Source organism: Ambystoma mexicanum, chromosome 7q, assembly GCF_040938575.1.
Source record: "Ambystoma mexicanum isolate Mex_15411 chromosome 7q, UKY_AmexF1_1, whole genome shotgun sequence".
Lineage (NCBI taxonomy): Eukaryota > Metazoa > Chordata > Amphibia > Caudata > Ambystomatidae > Ambystoma > Ambystoma mexicanum.
In genome coordinates this window covers 143,559,219-143,575,521 of record NC_090941.1, presented here as the reverse complement: position 1 = coordinate 143,575,521, position 16,303 = coordinate 143,559,219, and the positions used below count along the sequence as shown (strand labels likewise).

Here is a 16,303-nt window from a genome sequence, read left to right as displayed (position 1 = left end):
AGAGCTATTTCATAAAATTAAACAAATCACCACTCAGCCCCCAGTATTTGGGCACCCATCTTTCCCCAGAAATCAATGGGTACACTTTCCTACAGTGGCACGCAGGAGGTCTATCATGTCTAGGCCAACTAGATCAGAATTATAACAGACATTGATACATTTACTTCTGTCCAAATCGGACACTGGATCACTCAGCACAACGTTAAGGAGGGTGGTAGCTATACAACGCCTTTTAAAAGACTGCTACAGGAAGATCCCTCACCCACTTGGTTTTGTGGATATATAAAGCCCTGTTCTGCATTTAATGCAATGATAAATTACCTTATGTGACCAAGTGGGAGGAGGAATTGGGTCACCCGGTTGCCAAATATTTGTGGTCCGAAATCTGTGAAAAAGCACACATATACTGCAACTGTGGTCAATTAAGCCGGTAAACATTTTAAGTTCTTATTCAGATCGTATATGGTTTCCGCTTGACTACACAGGATCTTGCTATTAGTTTCTCCTTGAGGTTGGAAGAAACGCAGGCAGCAGGATCCATGTTGCGCATATGGAGTCTTGTTTCTTTTGGACTGAAATAATTTCCTTAATTGAAAAGGTAACCCAGATTTGCTTGCCATTGTATCCCCTGAATGCTCTTGTAGGAGTTGTGGATGTATGTCCCCTGCATGGTCATAGGAGAAAATTAACAAATGAAATCCTTTTGGTGGCAGAAGTCTCAGTCACTGGTGGAAAAAAGCAGACTGTACCCATTTTAATGTTTTTTTGGCATAAGCTTTGGCATCAACTAGTTATGGCAAATTAACTTACTCCCTGAAAGGCAAGTATGGCAAATATGTTGGTATTTAGAGCCCACTTCTCTACTTTGAGAATAATAATTCCATATTTGGGCCATAATCGCTGCAATTTTTCATTATATGAACTGGATCCACATGTGGGAATGATCGCTTGTGTAGGCGAGGGGGTAATCTCGAAGGGATGGGTTTGAGGGTACCTACAAGTTATGTTTAAACTGTAAACAGCTTATTCAATATAGAACTGTGCAATGTAAGATGTTGGAACAGTTTTTATTGTGATCTGTGCACAAATGCCGATTCAAGAAAGACAGAGAGAAACCCTTTTTGGTTTAGGTTTTTAGTTAATCTTAGTTTTATAATTTCTTTCTTCATCTTGCATAGATGTTTCTGCAAAACCAGAAGAAAATGGATGTGAATGTATCAACTTTGCTTGTTATGGTGATCACGCTTCGCGCCTTTCGGCCATAGTATGATAGTAGGAATTGTATAAAGAACAAACAGATTTTAAATGTTATAAATATACAGATCGACGAGAGATAATATTCAATAAAAATAGGTTGAACGAAAATTGCACATGAAAGCAATCAACACGACTGTCAAGAGGAAAATCACTTCCACGTTTTCAGGATTGGCGCACAAATACATTTGAAAAGCAGTTAAGCGTAAATATCCAAGTTAGCTACATAGTCACTAGTTATCATGATAACCCGGTGGTGATGGGGCTCTCAAATACTGGACATGGAGACCTTTATTCTAGATCATCTCACATTCTAGAGTTTACCTCAAGAATTGTACCGAGAAGCATCTCTGCTGTCTGGTAATCACGTTGGCTGTATGCGTAGAGAGCCTGTGAGCGCACGCGCTGCAGTTCATCAGATTGCATCAGCTGTGAGGAAGCTTCCTTCTCTTCTTTTTCACTGGGATTAGACTTGAGCTGAAAGAAAAATTATCAAATTGTGTGATTTAACCGAAGAGGACATTGCGTTTTAGGTGCATGTGTGATGTGGTACTGTAAACTATTTAAGGATTTATAGAAAATTGTACACTTGCTGAGCCATGCACTATCAGAATGCATCATTCTGATTGGTTTAGGAGCAGTCGATAATAGAGCTTTCAAATTTCTCTATGCCATGCGCGAGTTGGAGATCCGGTCCTCCCTTTTGCCTTTGCATTCAGGGACTTTTAGTACTAGAATTAAATGGAAATTGCAGAATGCAAAGAACACCACCAACAATGGATATCCATTCTGTGCACCGCATGGGGAAATTTGAGGGCTCTGCAAACACCAACATGGTGATTTCACCAAGCAGAGTTTATAACTATATTTTCTGTGAAGAGCTGCCATATGACATTTGAGGAACTAACATTTATTTTAGCAACTTCAACATTAATACTGAGCCAGTGCACAGGGCAATGTGAGCAACTGCAGCCAGGAAATCTTAAAAGGTCCCCATATCCAACAACTGCTCTTGAAGTTTCCCCAAGTATGGACACTACTATAAAACCTTTTATCAAGTTAAACCAGGTCCGAAATAGGATTTGTAGTACCTATAAGTCAGTTGCAATGAGGTTATGGCAAAAAATAGCCATCATTTTCATCACTGCCAGTAAGCTTCATAGCCAGATAAAGAAATATTGGGTGAACACAACTTCACAATTATGCTGGGAAAGAAAGTGGTTAAAATGGGACTGTTTTAGAAATGCCTCATTCCTAGTTATACTTCACGTGAAGAGCTGGGAATACGGCATTTGACAAACTAGGGTACACGATTTACAGTGATTTAATAATGCTCTGACTGGTCCAAATAACTACAGGGCAGTGACAGAATGGCAGGCGTGGTTCGTGTTGGTATGTGGCTGGCACGAGTAGGGTGAATATGCTCTATACACTTTTCCAAAATTCTGCCCCAGAGTACGAGCTTCACAGTTTCAGCAAGAAAAAAAGCCAAAGTGCAATTCAGAAATGTTGGCAAGGTCCATTTTGTATCCCAGTCCCGCACTTCCTCTTCAACTTTTGATGTCACTGCTCTGCTTAAGAAAGCATGAACGTTGTGGTTGTGATACTTTAGGACCTTGAACAAACAAGGATTAAGATGCTTGCAATCTGTTGAAGTTTGATCAAATTGAGGTGTAAATTCTGCAGAAAATAATAAAAATAGGACCAGAAGTAGAAGGCTTTTAAAAGACATGCTTGTCGTTCTCGAAATACCTGAAGAAAACTAAACACAGATATATTGCATACACAATGCAGACACTTCTACTTATCTAGTCATTTGCAGAAAGCAAGCACTTAAGGGCTAGAGTTCATTTTAATTCAAATTCATGTTTCAGGAATTGCATTACTTTCGATGACTAAACCTAATTATAGTTGGGATAGTAATCTGGCATTTACTCGGCCCCACCCTGCTTGGCCCCCGGTGCAAATGTGTTCTCAGCTGGAGGGTGGGCTCTTTTGGTCCCTCTCCCATCTTGTGGTTTAGGGCTTTCAGGGTCTCTGTGCCCACAGTTGAAGTTAAGTGGGAAACAGAAGGGAGGTGGTTGCTAACTCTGGGTCCCCACCCCCTCGTTTTCCTTCCCATATTCGTTCATATCCGCTCTACATGGGCTTTGTACACCAGTCTGCCATCAAGAAGAACAACCCCGAGGAAGAACCTTTGTGGTGTAGGGGAGTGGGGAGATGATGGAATTTGGTGTGGTGGAAGGAAAAAAGTGTGCATTGGCGGAGTATCTGCGCTATAAATTCTCTCGCTAGATCCCCTCCCGCTCTTTGAGATCTGAGTCGGCTGGTTGGCTTTGTGCACCATCATTTCGGTGCTCCCGACTGGGTGGACAAGCTTTCTGGGTCGCAGTAGAGCACAGTTCTGGAAGGATCTGCGTGATTTTTCTGTCGTCACAAAAGGTTTGTACATTTCCCATGCGAACATACATTAAAAACCCCTACAAACCCACACCGCCATCCACCCCAAAACCTACTTATCTTTGAAGACGCGATGTGTCCCTGCAGCACCAGTTCCCTTTCACTTCCGTGATCGGGAACCGGCGCTGCAAGGTTCTTTTTTTTTCGTGCAGCTGCAGGGGTTTTCCCCGCAACCCCCCTCACTATACTTTACGGTATAGTGAGCGGGGTGTTGCGGGGCACACCCCCGCAGCCCACGTTTTTTATTTTCTCTCGGGTGTGCTGCGGGGGTGTCCCCTGCAACACCCCACTCAGTATACTGTATAGCATGGTGAGCGGGGTATTGCGGGGGACACCACCCCCAGCCCCAAGTCCGACCCCACCAAAACACCTAAACACATACCACGAAAGGTTCAAACTTTTGGTAGTTAGAACTTTTCGTGGTGTGTGTTTTAGGTCTTTTGGTGTGGTCGGACTTTTATTTTCGGTCATTTCGTACAATACTGTTCTGGAACAAGCGACCAGCCGAACTGAAAAAGATCTATAACCATCTGGCCTTTAGGAAAGCCTTAAAAACTCTTTTTTCATTATGTTGGATAAAGCTTTCTGGGTTCGTTAACTGTGATTAAGGTTCTTTCATCATCTCCAGCACCATGCCGCCTCTGGGCGACCATGCGCTTTACAAGTAGTTAACATAACATAACCTAATGTCACAGACCCTAGTGAAGTTTTCCAGTCCAAGGGAGAAAATATGCTGCAGGCGGTAATCGGTATAGATGCTATTGGAGGGCCCTCCTCAATTATCAACATTTCCAAAACAGCGTGGGTATTAAGAAGTGCAGCAACAGTGTACTTGAAGCCCTTCATCAACATTGTCAGCATTTCGCGGGTGGCGTTTACTTTTTTTAATGCAAAGGTGCTCTGGACTTCAACCACAATGTACTCATACGGATGCCCAGGGTGTGGGAAAGCAAGGTAGGCCCATTGCGAAAATGTTTAGGTGCTTGTTCACCATAGCCGCAGCAATGTCAAGTACACCTTGACCTTTAGCGGGGGAAAATCCAGCCCTGCATTTTACTTTAAGTCCTCTTTGGTTATAAAATCCATATTTGAAACTACAATGAAATGCCCGAATGTATACAGTTTTCAAAAGAAACAGTGAGGCATGGCAATTGAGCAGGAGAATGTTTTACAGAGCATGTCAAGACAAATAACTAAAATAGTATAATTCTATTTTTAAAAAACCTGCCCAGTCCCTCCTTTTGCATACACTACAAAGTGCACAGACAAGAACAGTCGGGGGCTATGTCTCACAAGCAAAGATGTTTTCTATTAATTTGTGAGAGATCAAATGTGCCACAAAATGTTTTTGGTGAAATCGTAGACATGCCAGCTCGAAAGTGCATAATTCTGAAGGGGACAGAGGCCACTAAGCCACAGTTCTTGAACAGGCTTGCTATGGTCCTTGGCAAATGGCCAGGCGTGGCTTGCCCATAATGGGGAACGGGGCACTGCCACTGACCAGCCATCCACCATGGAGGAGCCAAGCCAGAACAGTCCCTCAACTGCAGCAAGAAGCTACGGACATGCTCCTAAGCTGGCTACACTGTGATGGGTAAAGTGGTTTCCCCATGGCACTAGTACCATAGCGCACACACGCCCAAAGGTCCGCGTATGGCAGGGGGTCTCTTCCCCAGCCTTGCATGGCACATAGCGGTCGTATGTTGTGGTACTGGTGGAGGCACGTTTATAGGGGGCGGGGGCTCCTGTTCCTCCCCATACATTCAGATGGCCTAGGGCATCGGATTCTATGGCAAGACAGGAGGCTCCTATTATGCATTACAATCTGTACTCTGACATCACAGCAGCAAAGAAGAAAAAACTTTGTAATAAAACTTTCTGAAAAGAACTCATCACAGTTCCAATAGTGCAATATATAAAACATCCCAATCCAAAATGGAGGACAGGTCATGCCCTAAGAGTAACCAATGGGCTAAGAGCCAGTCCCATAAAGGTCCCTTTCTCTGATATGATGATAGTTTATTTATATAGCGCCTATAACACAATGTGTTTCAAAGCGCTTCAAGGCAAGGGAGGGAACAAGGGAAAATACAACGACATTCTTACAGGCCATGAACATAAGGATGTGAAATGAACTATTGTACTCGGCCTGTCGACATTTCAGATAGTGCAAGTGCTAAGACATGCATAGATAAGGAAGGGAGGGGGAAGAGTGGGAAGGAAATGGAAACAGACAGGGGACTACCGTACTAGGCTTGACGACATTTCTGGTAGAGCGGGAGGAAAACAAAAGGTGAGGGAGAGGGGTGCAGAAAGGGAGGGGAGGAACAAAACAAGCGACTATTGTACTAGGCCTGGCAATGTTTCAGATAGTGCTGGAGGGGTGGGGGGGTGGGGAACAGTTCGGGGATTGGGGAGTGACAGACGAGGTTGCCATCATACAAGGTCCAGGGACAATTCTGATAGAGTAAGTGCATAGAAGAAAGTAAGGGGAGGAGGGGAGGAGATAGGAAAAGGGAGAGAGGGAGGAGAAAACAGAGAGTAAGCAGTCAAAAAGAGTGGAGAAGCAAGAGGGGAGAGCGAATACAATTGCAGAAGTCAGTAATAACACATAATGTTACAAGTCTGGATACAAGATGAAGATGGGAACAGCATGATTCAGGACCACCATGAGTACAAGATGCAAAGTAAGTCCAGCATGAGAGTTGAGAAAGGGTGACGCACCGTGAATCAATGAAGTCCATAAAAGTAAAATCCAGCATTGGCCACAAGACGGTGATGGTAAAACCAGAATGTATCAGGACAGACTCCTGTGCGCAGGAAACGGGGGGCACAGGGGAACAACACGGGGGAACCAGAGAAGGTGGGGATGGCCTGTGGGGACAGAGGTGTAAACACATGTTGGTGCATGCTTACCTGCTGTTTTAGCAGGGGGTCGGACCCTTGATCCTCCTGATCGGAACAGTTCCAAACAGGAATTGCCCTTTTCTTTGACTGCCCTTCACTTTGGACGCACGCGCGAGAGACGCCCTTGATCTAAGAGTTAAGAGCAGGAAGGAAGAGGCAGGGTTAATAAGGTAGGTGGTGCTTAGGGCAGGTGACCTAGATCCACTTACACCTGCTCCCCAGCTGCAAAGGAAAAGAGGCAGGAGGGCCCCTTGAGTAGGGAAAAGAGCGGTAAGCAGGAAGGCACCAGGTGGGCGGGGCTTGCTAAGTGGTGAAAAGGAGCGGCAACCAGGAAGGCGGGGCTTGCTAAGTGGTGAAAAAGAGCGGCAACCAGGAAGGCACCAGGTGGGCAGGGCTTGCTAAGTGGTGGAAAGGAGCGGTAAACAGGAAGGCACCAGGTGGGCGGGGCTTGCTAAGTGGTGAAAAGAAGCGGTAAGCAGGAAGGTACCAGGTGGGCGGGGCTTGCTAAGTGGTGAAAAGGAGCGGCAAACAGGAAGGCACCAGGTGGGCAGGGCTTGCTAAGTGGCGAAAAAGGGCAGCAACCAAGAAGGCACCAGGTGGGCGGGGCTTAGGCCAGGTGACCTAGATCCACTTACACCAGCTCTAACACCAACTCCTCTTTCTTTGCTGCTGACACCAGTGTCAAGTCACTCCTAGTTCTTGTCTTAGTGTATGATATATGGAGTTTAGACTATTACTTTGTGTCATATAGAAAGAGTCCTGACCTTTATCTACACTGTAACGGTGAAATTGGTCATTTGTTTCATTGAATACATTTTGCATTTGTAATTTGCTGGGTGCTGGGTTCGCTTTAGAACGCTGGGCTCCCTGAGTCAGTGTTACATTGTTGCAGCGTTCCATTGGAGCGTTCCAGTCTCGAGGGAATTCTCTTTTTCCTTTTCCCTTAAGCAGCGCATTTGCCGTGTTTTTTCATTTAGTTTGCGTCGCCTGCCTCACACTGCACAGGCGGCGACACGCGTAATTCTTTTTCTCCCTCAGGGGAGGTTTGTTCATAGTTGCGCCTGTGAGGGCTGGCACACGTTTCCTTCAGGCTTAGGTAGTGAGGCGTGCAGCTTGTTAAAGAAGCTTAGCTTCTTACCGATGCGCGTCACTACGTTAGTGCCGGTATTGTTTGCTTTCACACGGATCGCGTATCTTGCTCCCAATACGCTGCTCGCGTATAAAGACACGTGCATACAGGCTAGGCCTGTTTTTTGGTTGTATGTTGTTTCCTTTCATACTGTCACCCTGCTAGGGTGTTTATATTGATTAGCCTGTACGGCTGCCATCAGCACCCAGTCTCTGCCACCCTGATAGGGTGTATATATATATTAAATAGCCTGCTCGGCTGACTTGGCTAAAGTGCACCTATTAGACAGCCTGCTCGGCTGCATTTGGTTGGTGTGGGAGTTGACAGTTCTGTTGACACGATATTTGCCAATACTGTCATGGATAAGAATATGGCCCCAGCTTCTGTGGATGCTAGCGCTCAAGTGCGTTCCAAGAAAGGTGATAGTGTAGTAGACCAGTCTAGTCACCACCCGTCTGTAGCACAAGCAATCCAGTCTTCTCTGTATTTGGCTTTGTCTGGTCTCAATGATACACTGGCTTCAGCGTTTGATAGGTTGATAAATCGCATTGCGGATTTTCACCCCTCTCAGGAAGCGGGGCCCTCTGTCAAACCTCAGCCCCTTAAGAAATGTACCAGCAAAACTAAGCATATTTCATGACAACTCACTCCTTGCCCTGTCACGTCCCCAGAGTCTTCCCCTAGGAGAGGTCAGAAGCACAGGTGGAATGAGTCTCAGCAACCCCTCTGCTCAACCCCTTGGCCAGCTCCCTCGCAGCTTCCTGCTGAGGTATCCCCTATTCCTATCTCTACCTCGGATAGTTCTGAGGATTCAGATTCGCCCCCTAAGAGACACAAAAGAAACGTGGCTCCTGTCCCTACACAAAAGGGGCCAGTTCTGGATGTTAATGGCGTACCATTTTTTTTACCCTGGTTTCATATTACACCCTAGATCGGCAGAGTGGCATCCTTCACAGGAAGTTTCTTAATTCCTAGAATATTGGATCAGGCGTCCATTACCTAAGGGGGACAGAAGTAAGTTGAGGTCTGAATGCCCTAGGCCGGTCCTTCACGACAAGGTGGCTTTTACACCCGAGCTAGATCAGTCTATGGCGGTGTTTCTTTCTCAAAATGGGAAAGACCCCAAAAAAGGGGTTGACAAGGCCTGGCGTAGCTGCCAGGATAAACAGTTGGATGTTTTGGGTCCAGTCACGCAAATCTTTGAACTAGCTGAAGAGGCTGCGTCCTCCAATTCCCCAGTTGACGTGAATGTTTTAAAGGGGTTGGATCCAAAGAACTGTTTGCCTGCTTGGCAATGCGAATTCCTCAATCTCCAAAGAAAGGCGCAAGTCTTTGCTTATGAGACTAGATCCCAAGTTGGCGGATATGTCTGAAAGAGAAGCAGGACCTTCTGCCCAAGGAAATTTGTTTGGGGATAGATTTTTGAAAGACCTTTTGGCTTATGTGCATACCTTCACAGCTTTGGATAAGGCTCAAGCCAACATTAAAAAGGTGTTTGCGCATAAGGTTTTCCCCAAGGCCGGGAGAGGTAGAGCCCGCTCTTCCGGGCGGTTCTCCCAGGGCCATTCCCGTCCCCGTCAGTTCGCCTCCAGAGGCGCACATAATTCCTCCTCTGCTCAGGGAGCGAATACCCAATTTTTCCATCAGCAAAATGCGAGTTGGAGAGGACGTGGAGGAAGAGGCGCCGGGAGGTCAAGAGGAGCATCAGGTATTTTCTCAAGTGTTAAGAGTTTTTTCCTCACAGAGATCTAGGGGGAAGACTGGCCAGTTTCCTCCCACAGTGGGAGTCCCTCACATCAGACCCCTGGGTATTACAGACAGTCCAAGGATATTGAATATAGTTTTATTCCCCTCCCTGCCAGTTCTCAGCTCCCCACCCACTGTGTTTAGACAAAGTAAAGCAGTCTCTAATAGATGTGGAGGTCAAGGACCTCATTTCCAAGGGAGCGGTAGTCCCGGCCTCTTACACGGCCTCTCAGTTTTAAGTACCATTTTCCTGGTTCCGAAACCAGATCAGGGCTTTCGCCCAGTGATAAACCTAAAGGCCCTCAACTCATTTGTAGTATACCACCACTTCAAGATGGAGGGAATCCATCTGCTCAGGGACACCCTTTTCCAGCAGACTGGATGGTCAAGTTGGATCTCAAGGATGCATACCTAGTAGTTCCTGTGTTCCCTCCTCACCAAGAGTTTCTCCAGTTCCAGTGGGGGAGTCGGGTTTGGCAGTTGCCTCCCTCCTGTTTGGCCTGTCATCAGCCCCATGGTGCTTCACCAAATTGATGAAGCCTGTGATGGCTCTTCTCAGGTCCAAGGGGATTCGAATCATCATATAGCTCGACGACATGCTGCTGTTAGCCCAGAGCCCTCAGCATCTGTGCTCTCATCTGGAATTTACGGTGACTCTTCTTCAGAGCCTGGGTTTTGTGTTAAATGTCAAAAGTCGATATTGAAGCCTACGCAATGTATCCAGTTTCTGGGCTTCAATATAGATTCAAAGCGTTGCATCCTTCTCCTCCCAAACAGTAGGCTGTCCAAGATAAGGAAAGAGATTCGGATTATCCTCAAGAAGGACAAGATATCTCTCAGGCAGTTGGCCAGGTTAGTGGGGATGTTGTCAGCATCCATTCAAGCTATCTTCCCAGTCCCCCTACACTACAGAGCGTTACAGCGTCTGAAGGCATGACATCTGCGCAGATGTTTATCTTACTCTCAGATAGTGGTGCTTGCCCCAAGAAGCCAGGTTGGATCTCCTTTGGTGGCTCAGGCACATGGATGCCTGGAATGGGAAAGCAATTTTTGGTCCCTCTCCAGATGATGTTCTTGAGTCCGATGCCAGCAGAGCGGGCTGGGGAGCCCGACTGGGTCAGATTTCCACAGGGGGAAAATGGTCCGAAGGGGAGAAAGATCTCCATATCAACTGTCTAGAATTGTTGGCGGGGTCCTTTGCAGTCCAAAGTCTTGTCAAGGATCAGGGGGAATTGTGTCCTCCTCCGCATGGACAATGTCTCGGCAGTGAGATATGTCAATCATTTGGGAGGAACCAGGTCCAAGGTCCTATCGGATCTGGCAAGGGAATTTTGGCATTTCTGCCTCAACCGCAATATTGTATTGAAGGCGGAATACCTTCCGGGTATCAGCAATGAGGTGGCGTATTGGAACACCAGACACCTTCAGGACAGAAGCGACTGGATGTTAGACAAGCGCATCTTTGCCAAGATAGAATCTCTATGGGGTCCGTTTGCAGTGGATCCGTTTGCCTCGAGGCTAAACTGTCAGGTTCCCAAGTTCTACAGTTGGAGACCAGATCCTGGCGCTCTAGCTACCGATGCATTCCTACAGGATTGGTCGGGGCAGAGGTTGTATGCCTTCCCTCCTTTTGCACTGATAGCCAGGGTATTGGTTCAGGTTTGCAGGCAGGAAGCCACGTTAGTGATATTAACCCCCTTTTGGCCTTCTCAAATCTGGTTCCCAGCTCTTCTAGAATGGTCGGTGGACATTCCTTGTCTTCTTCCCCTTCATCCCCAGTTACTGATAGGCCAGGGAGGGCTCCCTCACGAGCTGGTCCTTCAGGGGCACCTCTCCCTTATGGCTTGGAATATTTCAGCTCTTCCTGGTGCTTCCGAGGGCTTTCGCAGGACTCTGTCAGTCATCAGGGACTCTTGGGCCCCCTCTACTAAGCTGGGATACTCTTCAGCATGGAACCGCTGGGTTAGCTGGTGTGTGGTTAGGCACCTCGATCCTGTTTCTGCCCCTCCTGTAGAGGTGGTCAATTTTCTGGTGGATTTGTTTTAAGAAGGCAAAGCCTATAGAACCATTAATGGCTTCCAGTCGGCTATTTCAGCGGGGCACCTTTTGGTAAAAGGCGAACCTGTAGGTAGGCATTTTTTAGTGCGAAGAGCCCTTAAATCTATTCGTATTTGTCATGCCTGCGCCATGGGCACATACATTGGCGATCATTATGGACTAATTGTTATTAATTTATCTACAGAAAACTCTTGGATCAACCTCTATTCACTTTTTGGACCTTATTTCCCATTTGCGAGACTTTGGTGCTTTTTTATTTTACCCAACTACCTACAAGTACCACAATGCACTTTGCCATAAGTATCTATTTCTCGCCATTGCTATTCGTCATCATCAGAACTACAATCCCCAGAAGCCCTATGGATCAGCTCTGCTTCCACCAGCTCAGGAACAGAGAGGGAGGAGGCAGATTGTATTCAGGTGTGCTGATCCAGGTGCGGCCAATTAGCCTGCCTCTGTGCTGGGCAGGGCAGTATAAAAGCTACTGCCTGCAGGGGCTCAGTCTCTTGCATTAAGAGTCCTTCCAGCACCTTTTTGCTTCGAGCTACGAATCTTTGTATGCTGTTCCTCCTTACTCCTGCTTTTGATCCAGTGCCCTGCCGGGCTCTCTGCATTGCAGCCGATCACGCTCTGCTGCTTTCTACCCTCCGCCTTTGCCCTTCCAGGCTCCTGCCTTGTAGCCGATCACACTCCGCTGCCTTCTACCTACAGCTTTCGTCCGCATGGCTTCCAGCCTTGCAGCCTACTTCAGTCCTCTGCAGCATTCTACAGTCATCGGCCCTGCTCCTCTGGGCTCACTCCTTGCTGTTCGGCCCTTCTGGCTCCTTGCCGCGCAGCCTGCTTCACTCCGCTGCCCTAAGCCCTTTCCCTCTGGGCTCCCTTCCTTACAGCCCTGCTCCCTTGGGCTTGCTCTTTGCTGTCCTGCTCCTCCGAGATCGCTACCTTGTACCCTACCGTCCTCTGCAATCCACAACAGTTTACCTGCCTTTATTACTTTCAATTATTGCAGTCCCCCCGTTTCCTGACTGCTTCTCCTTTACTTTCTTCCTTGTTTTCAACCCTCTGTTCTTTATCCCGGTCCAATTGTCTGTTATTGTCTTCTCTTGTATCGTTTGTAGATCCCTTTGTACAGAGCTTGTCTGTTGGTTTCCGGCAGGCAACCTCTGCCCCTTCCTTTGTCTCGTTTCTGTGTTACAGACATCCACAGATGTTGTTCCCAGCCATGAGCAAACAGCGTGAGCCTCTGTTATAGCAAACTGTGCAGAAGGCTGGAGTTTTTTCCTAAGGTCCGTGGAACACTCATTCCCATATCTGCATACGCCCCAAGAGGGAATCCAGTCTGTTGTACCTTATTTCCTTGCTACACTTGCCTACTCTTTGTTCTCTTTTACTTTCAGCTGTGTGTGTACTTATCTGTCCACCTTACTTCGGCACAACCACCCAGACCCTACCTGGGTGCCCTGTGCCACTCTTAACAGAGTGCCATCCGTGATAGTATTAAGGTTCCTCTGAAACCGAAGTATTCGGTTCTTTGGGATGTTAATATGGTTTTAGATCTCTTACATTTCTGGCCGCCTAATGAGGATCTTTCCTTTCAACAATTATTTTCCAAACTAGCAATGTTGTTGTGTCTGGTATCTATTAAGAGAGTATCTGATATAAGGGCTTTAGATGTGGACAATAGAATGTTTACCCCTCAAGGGGTTACCTTTTTTATTTCACGGAGGACTAAATGTATGACTTCCTCAATATCCTATCCAGCCTTCCCAGAAGACAGTAAATTGTGTGTTATCGCATGTCTGAAATGTTTGGAGTTGAAAACTGAAAGTCTGAGGCCTCAGAATACCTCTCAGCTGCTGATTTCCCACAGGAAGCCCCATAAGCCAGTATCCCCTTGCACTTTCGCCAGATGGATTAAGTGGGTCATGCGGGAGGCGGGGTTGACACTTCCTCCTTTGGTCCCCATTCGGTTAGGGGTGCTATGGCCTCTAAAGCCACTTTCCTGGGCGGCAGTCTGGAACAGATTCTTAAAGCAGCTGATTGGTCAAGAGAGTCAACTTTCAAAACGTTTTATCATAAACGCACTGCTCATGTGGCTGTTGATGTTCTGCAAGGGCTTTGAACTTGCATAATAGGAGCCTCCTGTCTTGCCATAGAATACCTAATCCCCCACACTAGCGTGAGATGGGTGTTTAGATTCTATTAAAGACAAGGAGGCGAATATTATCCCTCCCGCCCGCCCTTACTGTTTGTTTTGGTTATTTCAGCTTTCGGATGAGAGGACCTGGTTGAAAGGAGATCGGTTTGAGTTTGGTTTGCGGGAGAGTTCAAGTTTTGCCTGTTTTCAGTTGGATCATCACTCCTTGTGCTACGCGGATGGTTTCTGCAGTGGAAGTCTGAGGAAGAACAGCATCAGAAAGAGGAGTTGGTGTTAGACAAAGGGACCTTTATGGGACTGGCTCTTAGCCCATTGGTTACTCTTAGGGCATGACCTGTCCTCTATTTTGGATTGGGATGTTTTATATATTGCACTATTGGAACTGTGAGGAGTTCTTTTCAGAAGGTTTTATTACAAAAAGTGTTTTATTCTTTGCTGGGGTTATGTCAGAGTAAAGATTGTAATGCATAATATTCACCTCCTTGTCTTTAATAGAATCTAAACCCCCCATCTCACGCTAGTGTGGGGGATTAGGTATTGTTGCGCTCTGGTTCAACAGCGGCGGTCGGGTACCGGGAAACTCTTCCTATTTTTTGGTTCCAGTTTCCGTGGTGTGCGGAAGGCAGGGGGTTGGGGCGTGGTGGGTAGGGGGAGCCGGGGAGGGACATTGTGTCATTGTGTTAGTCAGCGAATTGAGTAAAAAAATAAATGAAACCTTTTCTTTATATGTATGTTGTATGGCTGCCTGTGAGGGTTTGTGTCTGTAAGTGTGCATGTGAATGCAGTCCGTGTGCATTTTGCAGTGTATGGGTGAACGCATGAATAAGGTAGCAGTGTGTAGGTTTGTGTCTGCATGTGATTGAGTGTGGTCGAGCTGGATATGACAAATTAACAATGGCCACACAGTCTGCCAGTACTTTACTCTTATTTATATATTATTTCCTTTTTTCCTCTGCTAGGATTCACACCTATCAAGTTCCTAGGATGCTGTCTCTAATAGGCCCTGGTGTAAACATTGTTGTTCTCCCTCTCTGGCTCCTGTGAAGGAAATACGACAGACCATCTTAATAGCCTTCTTCCTCTGGGTGCCTCTGGAGCATGATGTCCCCTCCTGCAGCCCTCCAGCAGTCCTCCAGCTTATTTGTCCATCACACAGAGCACCGATGATCCTGGGTAAGCTCCTGTTAATTGTGCAGCATATAGCACTTACCACGCTGTTTTTGCCACGTTGCCCTCTGAGACCCAGGGTTATTTGCGGATCACCATGGACTGTGGGAACCACATCTTGTTTCCAACTTTACCCACTGATGGGTCTATTTTATTCGAATTTTGCACTTTTGAACGTGTGCTGCTCACAGCACCTCGGCCACTCTCAGATAGCCGCTCTGCCTGGCCTGTAACCTGCCTGGCTCCCACCACCCATTGGTTATCCTGGCTGTTATTAGCCAATTAGAGTAACCGGGAGGCGGGAGCCGGCCCGAATTACCTAAAGCCCACACCAAAGGCCCTGTCCACTTCCAGGACGCGCCAGGGTGAGTACCCCGCTGCTATACTGCACATACCCTTGTTTTATACTCTCGCATCTGTATGTCGTTGCTGCCTTGTAAGGGGTACGCACCATGTTTATGCTCCCTGAATTGACTTTTGCATCTGTATGTGCTGCCGCCTTGCAACATGAGGAGGCACCTTGCATTTTGCTTTGTATTGGACTCTTGCATCTGTGTGTGCTGCCGCCCTGTAATATGGGGTAGGTACCATGTTCATGCTCTCTGAATTGACCTTTGCATCTGTGCGTCGTTGCCACCGTGTAACATACGGCTGGCACCATGCACATTAATCTCCATTAAGCCTGTAACCTGAAGCACTTAATGTAACTGTACTGTAACCATATTCTTAAATTAAAGCGCCTTGATACCCCAGGGTTTTGGTGCGCTATATAAAATGTTCAAATAAAATAAAAACAGTGCTGTCCATTAGTTTGAGCCCCCCTCCTTGTAACCTACTGGGTCCTTATTAGCACCAGGGGTTATCAATCGTTCCCCAGACCATTCCACTGGCTCTGGCTTCCCCAGTCCCCTCCATCCATGAGATGTACTAGGCTATCTTCTTAGGAATTTGGTGGTGGGAAACCCACGGGCAGACCGTCCGGTGCAGGCAGCGACCTTGGATCCTCTCTGGCAGGAAAAAGTCGTCAGATGTTGTGGCAGGGATTTCCCTTGAAGGATTCTTCAATCAAGTGGAACTTTGGCAGCTGTGGGTGTCGGCAGCACAATGCCAAGGTACCACCGTCTCTTCTGGGCGGTAGACAGCAGCTTGGCTTTTAGCTGTCACGAGCACTCCTCTGGACCTTGGGATAACACCGGTGGACTTCTTCTGATCAAGATGTCCAGGCGCTCGTCTTCTGGACTCACAAATATCAATTTTCCAGACAGCAGGCACACATGACTGGCATGCAGGGTACGGATGAAGAGCAGCAGTTGCACGATGGTCGGGAAGAGGTCGCCTATCAAGGTCCTCTCTTGTATCAGTCCTTGGAGCGGCACAGCAGCTTTCTGATTTGATAGAGTTGCAGCAACAGACGTCTTCCTCCA

The 16,303-nt window shown here is 47.0% G+C and overlaps 1 protein-coding gene across 2 annotated transcripts in view; it reads right to left on the bottom strand.

Moving 5' to 3' along the window:
• Positions 1-16,303, bottom strand: part of DNAJC3 (DnaJ heat shock protein family (Hsp40) member C3) — a 534,981-nt gene that overhangs the window by 363,757 nt on the left and 154,921 nt on the right. For both annotated transcript variants that reach the window (XM_069640694.1, XM_069640695.1), the window contains exon 5: positions 1,579-1,731. In XM_069640694.1, coding sequence (XP_069496795.1) covers positions 1,579-1,731 — 153 coding nt within the window. The remainder of the gene's footprint in view (positions 1-1,578; positions 1,732-16,303) is intronic.